Genomic DNA, 21,158 nt, shown 5'->3' on the forward strand with positions numbered 1-21,158 from the left:
CCCGCTCATCCTTAGGATTTGCTAACTTTGCTGTGACTCATTTTTTCACCTCCTCTTGATTTGTAAAAATAAGGAAGTGGGGGAAAATAACGTGTCTCGTGTCATGACAGTTTGTGAATCATTACATATAAATTCCTTAAAACAATGGCGAGCAATATTACCTACTATTGTCTAAGTTTAGTTAAGAAGCACTGACGATACAAGACTCCTTGTATGATTTACAAATCAATGAAAATGAACAATGTACACTGATAGTAATAACTTTTAAAATACAATGCAAATTTTCACAAAGAAGACACAATTTTCAATAATAAATTTTTTCAAATGCTGACTTGTACCGCCACATCATGAGCCCATTATCCAAAATAGATTTCTTTAAAACAGGAATCGTTGCTAGATTTTTGTCCTAGCACTTATTCCAAACTTAATGACTTTATTTTTTACATTTAACTGTGAGGGGAAAAAATTTTCACACATCAGGCACAATAGGAATTAAAATATATCCTGAATGAACAATGCAAGCATTTCAAAGTCTGTTTAACCTATACTAGATAAAAACGAAAGCAATAATAGTTACAGGTTTCTATTTCAAACAACCCAACCAGGGATTTAGTCACATTTAAAACATACGTGATTTATTAAAAATATAATCTGGTGATGTGTTCTATAAATAGCCCCACTCAAACACATCAACGTGTGATAATAGATATAATTTGTAAAGCATTTAGAATTACCCTCCCCTTCTGATTACAAGAGATAAAGCATACAACATACTGTAGGTTTATTTTTATTCAAAAAGTTACTGTCTCAAGACATAAATACAAATCAGAAAACAGTACAATTAGGACAATAGAATGTGGAGGACAACAGGTTAGAGTAATATATAAAACATTTTTAGCTGGTTGAAAACAAAGCTGTAAGAACTGCTTTCACAAAGAAGTATTCCTTTCAAGAGTGAGAACAAAAGTCAACTTAGGTTTAAAATCATATATACAGTCCTCTCAGCAGTTCTAGGAAATGCAGTGGTGTGGAAAAGAACATATGCAATACGTCTGCACATAACAATGTTTGTAGATGGAAAGTATGTTAGACAAGTCTGGTTTTATTCGTTAACCATGAATTAATAAAATTAAGTGTATTTTGTGGTCTTTCAGCTAACCTATGGTTTTTTTGGCTACCACAGCCCAATGCATTGTTGATTTCCTGACTCGAAAAACCAGAAGCCTTTTGGTATTCACACATTTGAAGATATTCTTGTATTGCAAGCATATTAAGGCATGGAATGATTAAAATAATATACCTCAAGAACTGAGAGACGACTGACAAAAGATAGATATACATGTAATATAAGTTAATATTTGTTTTAAACGATGTCTAGCTGCCTAAGCCTCGCAAAATGAGTTGATGTCAAAATGGCAAGTGGCCACTTTCTGTTTTAAACTAATTCATTTGTGAAAGGACATAAAATGAAGTTTAAAGCTTAGCTTTCAAAGAATATTATGGGTTATGAATTCTATTATCCCATCTAATTTACATACAGAGGAAATGTACTGTAACCTGTTAGAAGTGTCTTTAACCTGAAGACTGCTTGCAAAGACAGATAGATAAAACAATATAAAATACAAATTTAAAAATCATTTTAAAGCATGAATAGTCATGCTTTTCTATCTTTAAACATTGTTAAACTTTCAATATATTTCTGAAACCTCATAATTTTAAGTTGGAATTTAAAAGTAAGAAAAAAACTAAACAAACTGCGCAATTATAAAATCAGCACCAATTTATATATATATATAATTTTATTTAAAATTTAGATCCCTATTCCCACACTCTAATAAGCTGTATAATTTTTGTTTAGAATTTTTCTGCAAACATACTACAATAAGCTTCTTTTATTTGGAGACAAAATACAGTGGCACTACTGGAAGGAATATCACAACATTACATTTTTATCTTAAAGGACAAGCAAACTTTCAGGGCTGATATGGGATAAGCATGTTTGAGACTGGATACCTTCTGGCAGTACACTGCATCTGGGTATTTCTGAAAAGTATACAGAAGCTCTTGGATTTTAAAAATATCTTAAAATACATTTTAGATGAAAAAATTGTAAAAGTTCTGCTTATAAGTTTAACTTTTTTCCACAATTACAACATTTAAAACAAAGTTTTGTTGATTGATGTTTTAAGCATTTAAATTATGAATGCTAAAAACAATTCTATCCTACAATTTCGGGGTCAGGGAATAAATCCATCCTTAACTTTTGTTTCATGGATGTAAACAGAAAACCAGCAGAGGTCATCATTATTTAGTACAACCAGTAAATAAATGTGAGAAGATTCTTATCTGTACCAAATACTTCTTCAGATTGTTATATATTTTTTTTAAAAAAGCATGAAATAATTCATTTAAAAGCCAACTAACAGCGCATAAATAAAATATTTACTTTCTAGGAAAAACTGTAGCTTATCATCAAATTGTTTACTTGTCCTTTACTTTTTCAGGCAAACAAAACTGCCCTCAATGCACTTCATCTTGGTAAGCGTAAGCATGTTATATTCTCCTTAGAGAAAAATCTGCACAGAATTTCACTGTATCTACCACACGTCAATAAATTTCCTCTTCCACTTAGAAAATGACTTCACCACAGATTTAAATGTGTACTGGTATTAAAACATTGACACCCCAAGAACCTAATGAGAGAGGGAAAAAAACATTCGTTAAAATAGTCATTTATCTCTTATAAAATATGTAAATATTATACTTTATAATTGTTATATTAAATAAAATATTAATAAGACAACTCTGATAATGTCTTTTCAGACCCATAATTACAAAAATAAAATTATTATTAATAAATAATAAAATAATTCTGTTTAGAGTAGCCTGATGTATTTATAAATATTAAGTGCTTTGAGGTACACGTCATTTATAGTTATAGAATCTTGGAACCAGGCATTAAGGAATTCAAATTCCAGTTTTACTATTTTGATCACATTTACCATAGGTAAGATTATTCTGTATTTATTATAAGACAGATTTTATTTTGCATTTAGTATCTTCTATTAATCCTATTTCTTATGTTATGTTTAAGATACTATTCACTAAAAAGATACTTTTTAAAGTCATGAAAATTTAAAATAAAGAGTCGAAGACTTCTAAAAGTACCCAAACCTTTAAAGATTACTTAGCACTCAGTTATGTGACTGCTGCCATCATGTGGTAATGCTATAAAATTACATATATATGAGTACATGTGCTCACTTCCTTATTTCATTATCACAGGAATCTAAAACATTATAAAATTAACAAAGTCTATTTACTTTCATTATTCAATATATATTAGAATGTGATAATTATATTAATACAAATATTGGTTCCCCATTTCTTTTTACATCATCAAATTGTAGTTTTCTCTGCATGTTAAATGTCAAAATGGATACAGTTTCTATGGCTGTTTCATTATTTTAGTACTCTGACAAACATCTTTTTGTACCCTTCATGTTATGAGGAAAACAAATGGCACTATATAAATACATAAAAAAATAGAAAGCTCTAGCTTTTGACTATAATTTATCATTTCAACTTCCTAAACACAAATAAGAACTGATTTTAGCTTTAGTTACGTAGATATGACAGTAACTACTATCAAATTAATACTGGTGCTTTTAAATACATTTAAATACCACATAATTCAATATACATCTAAACTAAAGAATTATGGGTAAATCAGGTTTTCTGTTGCTATAGAGCCATGCACTCAAGAACATATACTAACCCATCTTACTATTCCAGTGTGGTACTTATCTCAATGAAAGTATGAATGAAGTATTAAAGGAACAGAGAATAAAATACTTATCTGGTGAGATCATATCTTAGATCAATATCACTTTTCATTATCAAAACCCTTGTTTGGGTATTTATTTTTTCTTTTTGAAACAATGTGGTCAGCATTGGCCTTGACCTCATGATCTTCTTTTATAGTATAAGGGCATGGTAAAAACTGTCCACATGGTGTCCAAAGTGCAGCAATAACAGGTATGTGCTACTAGTCTCAGTTATGTGTCATCAGTTTTCACCATGCCTTTATACTATAATTATTCCCCTATTCTGTCCACTCATAAATACCAAAGAATTCTTGAGATACAATTCTGATTTATATCATCCAATCATTTGAAAACCTTCAATAGGCAACCCAAACCTGCAAGAAAGGTCTAAAGGCAACATTCAAATACCAGTTGGTCAAGAATTCCAAAAGTACTTTTAACTTTTTATTACTACTGCACATCAGGTCATTGCCTAAAGTTTTGATTTAAAACTCCTGGGGCATATTTAAATTAAACCTACTGATTCATCCATAATTGAGGCTGGATCAAAGAAATCAGGCTTCAGTTCTGTTCTCTCTCGTCTATTCTTTGATGGTGGCTAAGGAAAGAAAAGAGAAAGTTGATGCTTCTCTATACCTATACACGAGGATAGTAAATGAAAATATCCATACATATTAATGTCATTAGTTCTCTGGTCTATGTGATTTTTCAGGTGTACCACAAAATAATTCAATCATTGCTTGCCAACCTCCCATGCCCCTTCCCAACAAGAATGGCTATAAGTACAAAGAACTTCATTAGAAAAATAGTCTTAAAGTAAAAAAAAATTTCACTTTACTCTTAAAAATATTCATGGTAAAGCATGTTTTTAGTCCCAGCACTCGAGAGGCAGAGGTAGGCAGATCTCTGAGAGTTCAAGACCAACTTGGTCTACAAAGCAAGTTCCAGGACAGCAAGAGCTGTTACACAGAGAAATTCTATTTCAAAAAACCACACACATACACAATCACTCTTATAATGTCATTTTCCTTGAAAGACACCATATAACATTCCTCTAAAGGAACATAGTATTTCTTTTTTTCAAGGAGAATACTCATTAAATACCATGGCCACAGAGACTTGGCTTGTTATAAGTTCAGCTTTATCAATTATAAGATTTCTTCTCCTTGGGTAAGTTAACTTTTTATACTTTAATGTCTTTTATCATCTCAATCTATCTCACAAAGCTGAGTGAGAATGTTGTCAAAATGTATAAGCATACTACATATACTCTAACCATATGTAACTTACTTTTTAAAAATCTTGTATGTATTTACCGTCTTGTGTTTCCAGTAATTTAACTTTACTTTTAACATGAAAGTTTGCCTCAGCAAAAGGTTTCTACCAGGATTGTAATATACTACATTTGAAATATATTATTTCTAATACATATATTAGAAAGTGATGATACTTAATATACTCATAGTACTTTTTAAAACTTAGTATATAAACATTATACATTATTTGATTTTTTAGTGAAAATAAGCAAAATAAAGTCCTTGGCAATCCTATACATTATTAAATTAACTTCAAATATAAAATCACAATTTTTATTATTTCAAAATGTGAGAATATTTTAAAAAATACTTCTTGCCTTCAGAAACTTAAACTTTTAATCAACTCTGCAACCAAGTTAATAATATGCCTTAAGACAATTCAAAACAAATACATTTTTCTTTGTTTTCTCTCTGTAGCCCTGGCTGGACTGGAACTTGCTCTACAGACCAGTCTGGCCTTGAACTCCAAGGTCTTCCTTCCTCTGTCTTCTAAGTACTGGGACTAAAAGTTCCGTGTCACCACTACCCAGCTCAATTGTTCCCCTACTGTGTATTCAGCCTGTTTAACACATATGCTTTAATCCCTTCTCATATACTTAAATCCCTGAACATATTTGTAGAACTTATTCTTTTGATCTTTCTCTAAGAAATAACAACTTTATTTTCAAAGGATTTAAACAGGAAAACAAATTCTTATTTCTAGATGTTTCTTACCAAGTCTATATCCATGGTGTCAAAGTCCATTCCCTCATTAAGATCCTCAATCCTTCCTTCTGAGGACATCATAACATCTTCAACAATTGGCTCTTCATCATCTTCCATTAGGCTTGTACCACGCCGACTAGAGAAATATAAAACAAGGTAAAGATCTGAACCAATATCATGACAACTGACATATAGGTGGCAAGTATGTAGCTTTCTATATTCGAGTATAATGGAAAATGATGGAATTAAAGGTCAGGGAGAATGATTAGACATTGATCATGTCATCAATGGTGTCAAAATCCAAATGTTCACTTGTTTAAAAATACTAAGAATCTGTTTATTCTACATTACTTCAATACAGTTAGTTTGTTACTTCTGATATGCCATATACAATATTCAATGAGAATTTTCCACATGTGAACATAGCAGATACCTCAAATCCTTTTTGAAAGTAGGCAGGACACAAATTAATAAAGAAACATAAAACAGACCAAAGAAATGACATTTTTAGAATGCATATATTCTGATTATACATAGCGCTGATGTTAATCATTAGGTACTCATTCATTCAATGCCAAATGTGTACACCAGCCACACATTCACTCACACATCACATGACGCCTACTCCATGACAGGCTTCCATTGTATCCTAAGGATGAAAAAAAAGTGAGTAAAACAATAATCCTGCCCTCAAGGAGCTTACAATATACTAAGGGAAAACAGATAAAATTGACAACATGATACACATTACAATATATCCATCAAATGCTATAAGGGTAGGTACACTAAGAAAATTAATTCTGCCTCATATAACACTCAATGCTCAAAGCTAATTTCCTCCATTGTGAAATTCAGTCAAGAATTCATATAAAAATGAAAAATAACATCAAGATCAAAAGCTGTGTTTTTTTTCACATAATCACAGGTAAAATAAACTAAATTCACAAATTAGAACAGATCAGCATAAAGTAGGTAGACCAGTGGTGAATTTGCATGTGACTTCTTGCTTTCCAGTTTGGTTGACATTACTGTCTTTCGTTTCCAAAGATCCCTCAGATCCCCAAAATAACTCACCAAAGCCTAAATTATTTAATTAAGTAGTTTCAATGAACACAATACTACAGTGGATCACAATATCTGATTCAGGCTTTATGAACAAATATGCTATGTCAGGCATAATAATTCTGGATAATAAAAGACAATTTTATTATTCTTTTGTGAAAATAAAGGCAAAGGCAATCTTTGTGTTTTGCATATCATATAATCAAAATCCAGAAATCCATTCTGTATTTCCTTTACAGTATACACTGAAGGTATATACGATATAAACTATGGAGGAAAATGTAATTCAGAAATTAGTTACAGGATAGGTATCATTAATGAAAGAAAAATCATTGTAAAGCAAAAGTACTTTAATGTTTCCGGCAATCAACCATTTATGGTACAACCACCAAAAGAATCCTCTGGTGATAGCTGTTCAACTCAGATAATACCTTTTAGTTTTCTAGCGATTGCCTACAATCAAGAACCAAACTACATTGAAAACAAAAAGAACAATGAACATGGTAATGAAATAATGAGATATTCTAGACCACAAAGGTCCTGGTGACTGGTACCAAGTTTGTAGAGGACAAATATAAACCAAATAATTATATGGCAGAATTCTGAACTGCTTGGATGGTATTTAACTAGAAGCTAAAGAATTGGTTGTAGGATCAATCAAGCATAAGTATAATACAAAATAAGGACAGTATAGCAAGAGAAACAGGACAAAACCAAGTGCTAGTGCAGACAATGAGCACAGGAGACAAGCCATAATGGTGCATATTTAGTGCATCCATAGGGGTTATTAAAACCACTACAGAGATAGGGTGAATATTTACATGCCACCATTGGTGTGGTGAATTCTTAAAGTCAACAAAATAAAACAAAATATAAACTTTAAAAGAGGTAACAACCACTATCTCCCAAGTTTAAAAAAATACATTATGTTACAATGCTTTCAAACTTAAAATAATTAGAATAACATTTTTGCCATGTATATAAAGCATGATCTCAAGTCTACTCGTCAGCAATTTCATGAAAATTTCTAATCAAAATTTCTGAAGTATTTATCAAGTTCCCATACAGAATCCAGTAAAAACAAAGCAAGAACAATTTTTAACACTGAACATTTACTTATTCCATGAACATTTGCTTAATGTTTTCTATGTGTCAAGTTCTAACAAGCAATAAATGAGGTCCTTGCTCTTGAGGAGCTCACAGTCTAGAAAATTGGACAAAATTGCAATACATAAATAATTACAATACATTATGGCAAATGCTGTAAGAAATACAAATATAACAGTTATGGGATCATAGATGACTACAGTTTCACTTAAGGTGACACTTAAGTCTGTTTTCACCATGTTCTATCAGTTTCTAGGTAATGAGATGTGATATACTAAAATGGAGGCAGGAGGCAAATTTTGATCTTGCATGCCATGAACTAAGTAAAGAAATTGAACTTTATCCAGCAGGCAATGGGAAGCCATGGAAAAGTTCTAAGTAAGAAAGTTACATGGTAAGGTCTTATTCTAAAATTTTAATTTTGGATGGTAGTGTGAATGATGAAGTGGTGGAAAGTGTGAAGGGAGAGGTTTGGTGAGCAGATAAATGGGGAGTTTAAAGGAAGAAAACCAGTTAGAAAGCTAATTATAATAGTTCAGGTGAAAGATGAGGTCCTGAACTAAGATGGGAATATAATTAAGATGCAACACAAATGTATTTTTAATTCTGTGTACCAAAATAAACAAGGATTCATATTTATATTTTTCCAACAGACCAGTCTAAGTATGATTGGTCCTGTGGCTAACTAGTTAGTATTTGACTTAAAACATTTTATTTTTCTGTTGGAAAGACCAAAATCTAGTTCCTTGATTATTTCAGCATAGTTACTCTAGAGTTTGCTGAAATTGTAGATACGGCACACATTAAAGTATGTTAAAATGAATTAGTGAAACTTCCTAGACTCAGACAATAAGGCACTCTCACTTACATGGCATGCTGAAGATTAGTTCGCAGTTTAACATAGCTCATTGCTGCTCTCTCCTGCTGTTGCCTTGCTTCCTCTTGTTGTCTTTGAGCTAACATCCATGTTACCTGCGTGCTTCAAGGAGAATTTTATTCTTCTTTTAACTTAACTTTTTCTATGTAATTAATAAAGTTCTAGTAAAGAAATTGATCAATATACTTACTTATAATCAAGAGGAGTTTGATGGTGTTCTGTCTGCATTGGATAGACACTCATGAAGCTATCCTCAGGCCGTAATCGTTTAGGTTCTCTCATAATAGTGGAGGTGAGCTGTGGTGTCTGCATCATAACGGGGGTATGCAATGTTTGCTCTCTGCTCAACCACATACTGTCACTACTGCTGCTTTCTTCAGCTGAAAGAGAAAATTTACAGCAATGAAGTTTGGCTACTAATTGTAACTTATCTGGAGTCTAATATAACTCATTTAAAACAACAAACATCTGGTTTTTCCATATACTAGAGTATACTGGGTCACAAAAAGGTCTACGTTCCTCCCTGGTCATACAGTCTGCTTGTGAAGAAAGAACAGGCAAGCAAATTAAAACACAGTATTGTAAGTGCTACGAGAAAAGCAAGACAGAGGGCATAAGAGCAGTGACAGTTTAGAGACAGCTACACAGAAGTAATAGTAAGAGCAGGTAGCATCTGCACTAAGAAAGAGTCTCTACATAGATCATAAGAGCAATGACCAAATCATATTAATCTGTTGACATCTGACCTACAAAAATGCCAATTTCGGATGGTTCAACCCAAAATCTTGCTACTATAGGAATGTGAAGATTAAAACAGCAAAAAAAGATAAGACTGAATAAAGAAGCAGAATTCAGTATATAGTCAAGTACATGGTAGGTAAGCTGCAATATTCAGGATGAGGTGGAAAGAGAAGTTCACAGTGAGATTCTGTTTTAAAACCCAATACAGTAAAAAAAAAGAATTAATGTGTGGAACATATTGTGATCTCAGTTAAGGTGACAAGAAACTGCTCGTAACAGTTTGAAGAAAGAGAATCAACTTGGTAAGTTACATGCTTTAGTCAATATGGTAGTAGTATGGATGGTGGGCTTAAGAATAGGAAGGTTAATTGGTGTAGGAGGGTCTCCTGTCTAGGTGTTACTTTCATTGGTTAAATAAAGAGACTGCCTTGGCCTAGTAACAGGCCAAACAGAGTTAAGTATGTGGCTCAGGGAAGTCAAACTTAGTACTAGGGATGGGGATTAGTAGGAAGGGTGGTTTTTTCAGTCTACAGGTTTGTGGGTGGCTGAACAGGTCTTAAGACCTTAAAGCCAAAGAAAATACAAGTCTATATGTACATTAAGTTGTGGACTATTAAAAAGTTACACCTGCAAAATCTATCCCCTCAAAACATATATAGGTGTCCCCATGATTGCAAATGACGAAGTCACATGTCACTGAGTTAATAGTACTGTAAAACTAGTTACTATGAGGCATTTTACTACAAGACAAAGAGTGTGCACATATGTACTTTGTGCACATGTACACTGTTTTAAAGAAAAGAGTTTTGAGGATAAATGTGCTAATGTCCAAGTACTCAAGGGATTAGACAAAAACTTCACATTATATAATATAATTAAGATTATTTTGAGTTCTATTCTGTTCAGGGTCATTTTCCATTGATCTGGAATTTATCTTTCCTTCCACTAATTTATTTATTCACTTTTTGTTTTGTTTTTTTGAGACAGGATTTCTCTGTGTAAACATCTTGGTTGTCCTGGAACTAGCTTTGTAGACCAGGCTGATCTCAAATTCATAGAGATTTGCCTGCCTCTTCCTTCCAAACACTGGCAATAAAGGTGTACACCACCACTGTCCAGCTCTATCATGCATTTATTAATGGCAATTTATATACAGCTATCCAAATACCTAAAAAGGTCATTTATATTTTTTGTAAAAATTTCATCTAATTTAATAATCTACTTGTCAGATAAAGGAGTAACTGGGTGACTCAGCACAAACTGTTAACTACTCAAAGAAAAGTTTAAGATTTATAATCATATTCAAGAAACATCCTTTTAATTTGCTGCCTCATCTATTAAACATACTTCTTATAAAGCATCACATTTCAATTTCAGGGTTCTATCCTTAGTTGCAGTGGTGCTGGGACTTTATAGCCAAGTCTAAAATTGGACACTTCTCTAGTCCCAATGCCTGGAAAAGTGGACAAGAGACTCATGAGTTCAAGACCAGCTCGGGATATATCACAAGGCTCTGTCTCATGAAAACCAAACAAACAACGGGTTGAGGGAATGCACCCTCTACTGCCTGCAAACAGAATATTAAAAAAGTTTCCAGGCTGAGGCCTTATACTGGTAGCTTCCACATCCTCTTTTAGAATAACATTCTTGGGGCTTAGTGAGATGCTGATATGGAGACATTATAAAAGGGTTTTTTGAGAGACAATTCAGATGATGTCGGGTATGTAGGTGAAGATGCTTCCATATAAATGCAGCCACCAGTCTTTAGGCCTTTCTAGCTTAGGCACCATAACCTTACTACACCAAGTTTTAAGATAATTTCTTTCTCAGCAACGATAACTACAACAGTTCTTGACAATTGCACTAAGTTGTTTAAGAGCAACTGAGAAAAGAGGAAAAATTTCCCTAGGTCCATACTGAGCCACTTTTGGGATGCTAGGAGACCAAAACCACAAAGCATAATGCATTCCTACCTATGACAAACATCACTTTTAATTTCTATTATGTTCTTCACAATTATTTATTTCTGAATAGAAATTCAGGTTATACATTACACTATTTTAAAACATGTTTTGCTGTAACAAAATGATCTTATCTCATATTGGAACCATTTTCATATACATAGAGTACAGAATAGTGATTAAAAAGTAATCATCTGTATTACTTATCATCTGAAAAGGGAGAATATGCCTCAAAGAGCTGACAGACTGACTGACATGTACGTAAAATGGTTAAAACAGCACATTGATGCATAATTGATACATTGTACAAGCTACAACTGAGTATCATATATCACACGATAAGCAAGGAGACTCTTAATGACAATTCAGTTGGTTGGCAGGAAGAATAAATTTCAACAGTATTAACTATATCCTTACGGAGTGCAAGTTGCATGCCTTCAACCACTTTCCGTTTTCCTGTAGATGGTTTTGACTTTTTACTCCGTACAGTTGACCCCCGACTGCTCATTCCACTAATGACTGACATGGTATCATCATCACCACCAGCTAGCAAAGAATTTCGGTAAGACATCAGAGGAAGCCATACATCTTCTCTTCGGAGTGACATCTGGAAGGTCATGAACTTTTCCAAATAAACATACCTTTAAAAAGAAGTAGAAACCATTAAGCTGGATGCAGAGCTGCTAATTCAAAACAACCCTTCCTTGTAAGAACCCGAGTCTAGAACTTCATTACTTAATCTTAACTCCAGCAGCACAATGAAGAGAAAGTGTCTATCAGAAACCTCAAATTAAATAAAATATTTGAGAGTATTCCATGGTGTGGGAGGTCCTTCTATCTATGTGTTGCTTTTACTGGTTAATGAATAAAGAAACTGGCTTGGCCTGATAGGACAGCACAGAGCTAAGCAGGAAAAAACTAAACTGAATGCTGAGAGAAAGAAGGAAGAAGTTTGAAGTCATGGAGCCGATGCCAGAGACAGACATGCTGAAACTTTGCTAGCAGGCCACGACCTCGTGGTGATGCAGAGATTAATAGAGATGGGTTAAACTAAGAGTAAGAGTTAGCAAATAAGAAGCTAGAGCTAATGGGCCAAACAGTGATTTAAATAATATGGTTTCTGTGTGATTATTTCAGGAGTCTGGGCAGTCGGGAAACAAAATAGCAGCCTTCTTACAACAATTCCAGCTTAACATTTGTTGGACATCTGCTATATACTTGGTACTAAATAGGTATATACATCTCTTATCTTCAAAGCCTCAGCTTGGTGGAAAATATGTGCCTACACTTGAATCCAAATTATCATAAAGTTTTTATATAAAATTCTGACATCAAAATTTAATATTCATATGATGACTAGGTGCCAAGCATTTTTCTTAAGTTTCTTTACAATTTTGTACGGAAAACATTCTCTCCATTTTAGATGAAGAAATAAAGAAATAAAATAATGTGATTGTAATCATGAAACAGACAATGTCATGACTCATTTGGATCTCAGGGTATATATGCAACAAAATTTACAAAGTCTACATTATGCTTAAATTAACTATACTAACATAATTAAAATATTTGAAGTAATTGGAATAAATAATTCCAATCAATTCAGATTTATCAGCATAAGGAAAACCAAGGGGGAAAAATCAAACTGCTTTGTAGTAATGATTAAATATATCTTTCTGGTTACAACATACTTCAGCCATACTACAGTACACTTCACACTAGCCTATGAACTGGCTGCCAGTCTGGAAACCAATACCAGTCTGAGACAAGACTCAAAATTTGAGCCAAAATAAACTACTTGGTAGAAAAATTAGAGCTCCATGCCCACTATATCCCTAACAGAATATTAACAATAAGAAGACTCTAGGCAAGGGACATGGCTCAGTGAGTAATAATAGTATTTGGCCAGCAATCATGTGGAGCTGAGTTCAAATGCCCCAGAACTCACTCACATATAAAGCTGGGCATTGTTGCAAATGTCATAACGCTAGCACTACGGAATGGACACATGTAAATTATTAGAGATTGGTGGAAAACAGGGCTGAGAAACTTTGTCTCAGGGAAGAAAGAACGAGACAAACAAATAAGTAGCCTTCGTAGAACCCATTCCTGTTTCTCTTTTTCTGGGTTTCCACTAAGCTGACTATTTTATATATAAACCCCATGTACACATTTTGTGGATACATATACTGGTCTATAAGCTTTCTTGTTTGTACTCAACATTATATTATTTAAATCAATCAATTATGACTATATTCCATAACCTGAGCCATATTGGTGCATATTCTTCTAGGTAAAGGAGAAGTTATTTTGACATTTTCCATATTCAAACAATATAACATTCCCTGTTTTTTAATAGTTCTTATTATATTCACAGTTTAAAGATTTTGTAGAGTATGTATATATAAATGAAGTGACTAGGCCTGGAGATAGATGGAAAGAAACCTAAACTTTACTAAATATAATGTCAGATCATTCCAAAACTAATCATGTATCAATTTAGGTCACAAATAATGTATAAAAAGTTCTACTGCTCTACATCCTTAAAAATATAACATTACCAGAGCTATTTAGTCTTGTTCATCTGCTACAATAGAAATGCCATTGTTCAATCAGCATTTCTCTAATTCATGGTCTAAGAATTTGGTTTATAGATCAAAGTCTAAGAGTAGCAACATGGACCATCAGGTAAAGAAACTTGTTGCCAAGGCTGAGATGATCTGAGCTCAATGATAGTGGCCAGGAGAGTAAAAAAAAAAAAAAAAAAGATCATTCACAAGTTGTATTCTGACCTCCACATGTGTGCTGGGGCCCACATGCATGTGTATACACATACAATAAATAAATATATTTTTTAAAACATTTATAAAAGCAGAAAGATACTCTCACTGTGTTGCTTAGGTTGCCCTTGATTCTGTCTGTGTCCCAAAGAGCTAGAACAACAGGTACATAGGACTTTGTCCAAGCAATGTAAAATTTGCTACAATAAATTCATACAATAAAGTGAACAGAAACCAATTATACATTTGGATCTCTATCACAAATGAATGTACTCATGGAATCTATGGACTCAACAATATAAAATATCCCAATAGCCCTTGGAAGAAACTTAGTGTTTCTCTTCCCATTCAGTAAATCCAAGTCTCTAAGTAAACATTTAGTTTTGTCTTCTTTAGAATTTCATACAAAATCTATAGTGAGTTTTCAGAAGACATTCAACTATGTGGTATTTCTAATTTTTTATCCCCATATACCTCAAGGATCTAGAAAGAGGGTGGGCACTAGAACGTCTCTCCATAAGTCACCATTTAAGGAAATTAATGGACAGGAATTTCTTTAAATATTAAATTAAGGAGAGAAACAGTTAATTAAAGGAAAAAATACGTAGTTTTGCTTTCCATAACAGCCACATTTCAGGATACAGACAAAACAGGGTAAGTCTGATGGATTTTCAATATTACGGTCCTTTAAATGCTGCCTCCTTAGTTGGTCTACAGTGAGTATTCAGCAAAGAATTCACAAAGCATTGCAGTTTTACCTCAAAAGGTACACAAATACTGAGAGTAGAACTCTCAATACTACAGTTCACAGAATACAGACATTATAAAACCATGAAGTGAAGTAGAAAGATTATTAATATAATGTTACAGATGTGTGTTGGAAAGAAAATGAAGTATAACAACTGCTCTTGAAAATTTCAAAATGAAGTTAAGCTAGACATATCTAGAAAATACATACACTGTTCTTTTATCTTGTCGGAGCAGTTTAGAAGAAAATTCACTGAGAATATCAAGAAATGCCAAGTTTAAAGGTGGATGGCTCTCCCCTTGTGGATTAGGCTCCTTAAAAGCAAACTCTATGCCATCTCTGCAAAGAAAATAAAATAATGAAATAATTATTACAATGCATGTTACCAAGCATTTTAAAAATTAAAAATAATTTTAAAATCAAAGAGACTATCATGTCATTCTAACACAAAATAACACACACACACACACACACACACACACACACACACACACACACACCCATCATTTAGCTAGCTATCAGCTAAATGTGGCATGGTCTAATCTACATTCTTTTCTGGTTTTTTGACATGGTTTCCTTTTATAACATAGGCTGTTCTTGAACTTGTGATTCTTCTGCTTAGACCAGTCAAATTCTGGGATTAGACAAGTGTATTGAAAAGCTCAACATGTATTCTTTACTCGAATACTCTTTCCCACAAAAATAGTACAAATTCTTATATATTCTAATCAACATTTTCCCATTTTTTTAGACTATGAAAGTCATACTCTAGTACATAGGACTACCCCACTTATAATGATTTGCTTAAAGCTTTTAAAAAAAATAAAAAATTAAACTCTAACCAGGGCTCATTAAAAAATTAGATTAAACTCTAATCAGGGCCCAATTTAACCACATTAGTATCACAATTTAAATATCCCAATTGATCAAGATAACAACCACCTTTGTGCTCTATCAAAATGTAAAAGGGTAGAAAAACAATGAAGATGAAATTGGGAAAGAAAGCATATATTATGGTTGGTTTTTATTGGTGTTTACTTGATGACTTTGTGGGACTACTAACGGTGGGAAAAGACTCTTGAGTCTTTTCTTTTTTAAATAATTTGCTTAACTCTATTTTATGTGCATTGGTGTAAAGATGCCAGATCCCCTGAAACTGGGGTTACAGACAGTTGTGAGCTGCCATGTGGGTACTGGGAATTGAACTCGGGTCCTCTGGAAAAGCAGCCAGTGTTCTTGACCACTGAGCCATCTCTACAGTCCAGAGTCTTTTTTTTTTTTAAGATTTATTCATTTATTATATATACAACATTCCTTCCATGTATGCTCGCATGCCAGAAGAGGGCACCAGATCTCATTATAGATGGCTGTAAGCCACCATGTGGTAGCTGGGAATTGAACTCAGGATCTCTGGAAGAGCAGTCAGTGCTTTTAACCTCTGAGCCATCTCTCCAGGCCTTTTTCTTAAGTCTTTAGCCTGCTCTTGGGCCCTTTCCTCCTTTTGGTCGGCCTCACCCAGCCTTGATATAGCTTGTTTTATTGTATCTTATAATGCTATGCTCAATGGATATTCCTGGGAGGCCTGCATTCTGAAAGGAAATGAACGAGGAGAGTATATGGCAGAGGGGAGATTAGGGAGAATGAGAAGAAAATAGAAGGAGGGGAAAATGAGGTCAGGAGACTGAAGTCGGGATGTAACAAAAAAAATCTTTTTAAAAAAGAAAGCAGGCTATTAACCACATGATAAAATTTATTTCTTACATTTACTCTATGTTTCTTAAACTTTACCTAAAATTATCACTAATATATTAAAAGGCATACAACAAAATGAAGTAAGAGAGAGGAGGTGGTAGCATTCTGAAGGATGACATTTGAGCTCAGTTTCTTCTGACTTTCTTAAGAACAAGTGTGCTCATGCATGCATGTGTGTGCACTTATAAAAGAAGAGTAGATCCCACATGGGTTCTTAAAGTAAAAATTTTATAAACGAATAATAAAACAAGACTAACTAGCTATTCAAAACAAGCAAAGGATAGACACAAATAAGATTCATGAAACTACAACACTAAATAAAGTATTAGGAGATTGATTACTTGTGTAGCATGGCAATGGCTTCTCTTGTTTTCAATTGGTCAAGTCCAAAAGTTAAAGCAAAACGTCGAGCAAGTTCTTTTATGCCACTAAATGTTGAAGATGATCTATCAAAATTATAGCCATTCTCTTGTATCATCTCATTAAAAAGCTGTTTGTAAAAAAGAATGCAACGTCAGTATTTTTGATAAATATGGATTAATATATTTTAAGCATATTTTTCAATTAAAATATAAGTGATAATACCTAAAACACGGATTTTAAAAATCATGATACAAAAATGAGCACAACTGTGTCACATCACATATTTAAAATAGATATCATTATTTATACTCCAAACTCTTTAGGTTAATTTGGTCAAAATACCAAACACTTGGTATTAACTGGGAATAAACACATATAACAACATAAGGAAAGGGAAACTCATTGTGAGCTATTAAACAACTATACTCTGCTTTTGTGGTGATGGTGCTGAAATCCAGGGTCTCATGAATGCTAGTCACCGTACTGTTTACCTCCAAGGGGTAAATTTTCATATCATGAACTTTCACCATAAAGTAGCAAAAGCTTTTGAACTTTGATATCCTATAACTTAGAAATTCTAAGACTTTATTCAAAAAACTGTTTATGTACTATACTATGCACATATTTTGGTTTATTTATAATAAAGTTATGAAGACCTCAATGTCTAAAAATTATAATCCATCTATAAAATGAAATATCATACAACTATTAAATGCCAAATAAATCTAGATACCAGGGAAAATAAAATCATTATATCAAAGAGATAAACACTACTATGCTCACTGTATAATATCATTAACAAGGACCAAAGGATTAAACTAACTTAATTGTCCACACATAAAGAAATATGTCATGTACCACATAATGCATGCAAACACACAAAAGAATTATTTAGCCTTTAAAAGGTGGAAATTTATGTCATTTGCAAAAGAGTGGATGAATCCGGAACACAATCCTTTAAGTGAAATAAGGTAGGCATAGAAAACCAAATATCATATGATCACACTTAATGGAACAAAACAAAGTTGGAGCCAAAGATATGGAAACTAAAATAATACCAGAAACTAGGGCAGTGGAATAGGAATAATCTATTAGGATGATTTGGTTCCAAAGAATAACTTTACAATATAGTGGGTAAAGTTAACAATGAAATAGATATTATAGGGACAAGGATGAAGCTGAGTGGTAGAGGATCTTCCAAACATGCACAAGGCCCTGCGACCAACTCAAAAGAAACTACACACACATATTCTTTGTTCCACAAAAATACTGTATATTTAAACATTGCCATTCAGGTGCAGTGGTACAGATCTCTAACTCCAGACCTCAGGAGGATGAGGCAAAAGGAATTTCAGATTAGGAGAGCCTGGGCTACACACTGAGACAACAGCAAGATGTTTTAATGGGTAAAGGTCTTGTCATCACATCTAATGATCTAATTTGATACTCTCACAGTGTAGGCGAAGAGAACCAACTCTCCCAAATTGTCCTGTAGTCTGCACATGTACAATTTGGCACATTTGTGCACATGCACAAACACAGAGGAAAAGGAGGCTGGAAAGATGGCATAGTGGATAAAGTGCTTACCATGCAAACACAAGGATCAAAGTTCAAATCCTAGCTCCCAAAGAAAGCCAAGTGGATGTGGAAGCCTGCCTATAATACTAGGTTAAGCAAGCTCTTGGTTCAGTGAGAGACCCCACCTCAGTAAAGGAAAACAACCAAAGACAATATTCAAGAGTCAATTTCAGGCCTCCACACTTATAACTGCATAAAGGTATATATATACATGCATACATATTCATGCACACACACTTCACACAAACCTATACTAAAAAGAAAAAAGATTAAAATGATCTTACTTCAAGTTATGAGGTAATGACTACACCCAACAGCCAGACTCAATCATTTCACATATGTATATAAATTTTATATACTATATTTTGTAAATATTTTGTATTGTTACTTTTAAGAATTGTCTGTCATGTCCTCTGCCCAGTTTCAATTATTACATTTTTGATGTATGACAGTTAATTATGTTAAGTAAAGCTGATACTCAGTCTTACCTGCTGCAAACTGAGAATAAGGGTCTTAGCACACTGAATTTTGTCAATTTGTCTAGTTTTACTCATTGTTTCTTTGATGATATCGCCATAATCATTATAATACTAGAAAAAATAATGCAAATTAGAATTTACTTTCTGACAATAAGACTAAGTTTATGTTAATACTATAAGCACAAAACAAATTATGCATTTGTAATTCCAAAGATAGGAAATTTATAACAGTACTAAAAATTTAAGGTAATTTCTAAGACATCATCTTTAACTTAAAAAATAATTTGGAAACCCCAAACTATTTAAACAAAGAAGGCATGAAATAAAGCAGTAACTAGGTTAGATTGAGTTCCAGAGGTAACACTAAGTTTTCTTTAATGACAATAAATATAAAGAGTTACTCTCATTGTTAATGAGATGCAGGCCAACTTATAGATTTGGTTTATAGAACAAATAGCCTATGAACAATATTTTTAAAAAAATACTAAAATTTGCATTACATATTACATATGTGCATTTTCTAATTTAAAAATTTAACACCTATAAAAATATCTATAACTGGGTAGAGCTCTGGGAGTCCAGTTGAAGAGAGGAAGAGGGACTATATAAGCAAGAGGGCAGTCGATATCATGGCAGGGAAAGCCACAGACACAGCTGACTCAAGCTTATGCGGGCTCACAGACTCTAGACCAACAGCTAGGGAACTGACATGAGACCAACGTAGGCCCACTACGTGTGTGTGACAGTTGTGTGGCTTGGTCTATTTGTAGTGCCCCAAGCACTGGGACTGATGTAGGATTTCCCTCTGTACACTGTGATTACCGTTAGTTAATGAATAAACAACTGCTTTGTGCCTATAGCAGAGCAGGGTGGGGTGGAGCAGACCTAGGCAGGGAGGACTGGACTGATTGCTGGGAGAAAGAAGGGAGGAGTCAGAGAGAAGCCAAGGAGCCTCTGGGAGACTGCGCTGGGAACTTTAAGCAGTAAGCCACAGCCTCGTAGCAATACACAGAAATGGGTTAAACTAAGATGTAAGAGTTAGAAAATAAAAAGCTAGAGCTAATGGGCCAAGCAGTGATTTAATTAATACAGTTTCTGTGTGATTATTTCAGGGCTGAGCAGCTGGGAATCAACAAGCGGCTTCTTCCTACAGTGGGACCTGGTGTAAGAGCTGGCTTTTTGGAACCTATTCCCTACAGTAGGATGTCTTGCTCAGCCTTGATATAGGGGAGATGAGCTTGGTCCTGCCTCAACTTGATGTGCCAGGCTTTGTTGACTCCCATAGGAGGTGTTACACTGTCTGAGAAATGGATTGAGGGGGTGTAGAAGGAAAGTGGGGGAGGAAAAATTGTAGCTAGTATGCAAAATAAAAAAATTAATGATATCTAACAACACACCCAAATATATATATATATATATATATATGATTTGTCAGTTCTACTTTTTAATAAAGTTAAGAGGACAAATAGAGATAATAAATATTTTCCATGATGGAAAATATTGCCCTCAATTCAGAATCTAATCTAAAACTTTCAAATTTGTTTGAAATTTTTGATGCAAAATTCATTCAGCATGACAAATGATATAACTTCAAAAAAACACCTTTTAAGTGATGCTAAACCTCTCTCACACAGCAAAATATTCAAAACAGAAAAGTGAATTGGCTTTCACAAATTACTGCATTTTTATTTGTAAAAGCAATGGATGCAGTGGCTCAGGCCTTAAATCCCACAGTCAGGAGGCAGATACTTGTGGATTAAAAGGCAGCCCAGCCTGGTCTACACAGTGAGTTCAGGACACAAAGAGCTACATGATAAAACCCTGATGTGAGAGAGAGAGAGAGAGAGAGAGAGAGAGAGAGA

The 21,158-nt window shown here is 33.6% G+C and overlaps 1 protein-coding gene across 7 annotated transcripts in view; it reads right to left on the reverse strand.

Moving 5' to 3' along the window:
• Positions 1 to 771: 771 nt before the first annotated feature.
• Stag2 (stromal antigen 2) overlaps positions 772 to 21,158 on the reverse strand; it is a 129,235-nt gene continuing 108,848 nt past the window's right edge. For 5 of the 7 annotated variants that reach the window (XM_013350460.2, XM_013350461.2, XM_013350459.2 and 2 more), the window contains 9 exons: positions 19,306 to 19,407; positions 17,218 to 17,366; positions 15,335 to 15,463; positions 12,014 to 12,237; positions 9,085 to 9,274; positions 8,886 to 8,996; positions 5,858 to 5,984; positions 4,348 to 4,425; positions 2,670 to 2,693 (listed from right to left, as the gene is read on the reverse strand). In XM_013350460.2, coding sequence (XP_013205914.1) covers positions 2,670 to 2,693; positions 4,348 to 4,425; positions 5,858 to 5,984; positions 8,886 to 8,996; positions 9,085 to 9,274; positions 12,014 to 12,237; positions 15,335 to 15,463; positions 17,218 to 17,366; positions 19,306 to 19,407 — 1,134 coding nt within the window. Of the gene's footprint in view, positions 2,694 to 4,347; positions 4,426 to 5,857; positions 5,985 to 8,885; positions 8,997 to 9,084; positions 9,275 to 12,013; positions 12,238 to 15,334; positions 15,464 to 17,217; positions 17,367 to 19,305; positions 19,408 to 21,158 lie in introns of all 7 variants that reach the window. The other 2 variants (XM_026784744.1, XM_026784746.1) reach the window with 2 other exon arrangements.

This window comes from Microtus ochrogaster, chromosome X (assembly GCF_000317375.1).
Source record: "Microtus ochrogaster isolate Prairie Vole_2 chromosome X, MicOch1.0, whole genome shotgun sequence".
Lineage (NCBI taxonomy): Eukaryota > Metazoa > Chordata > Mammalia > Rodentia > Cricetidae > Microtus > Microtus ochrogaster.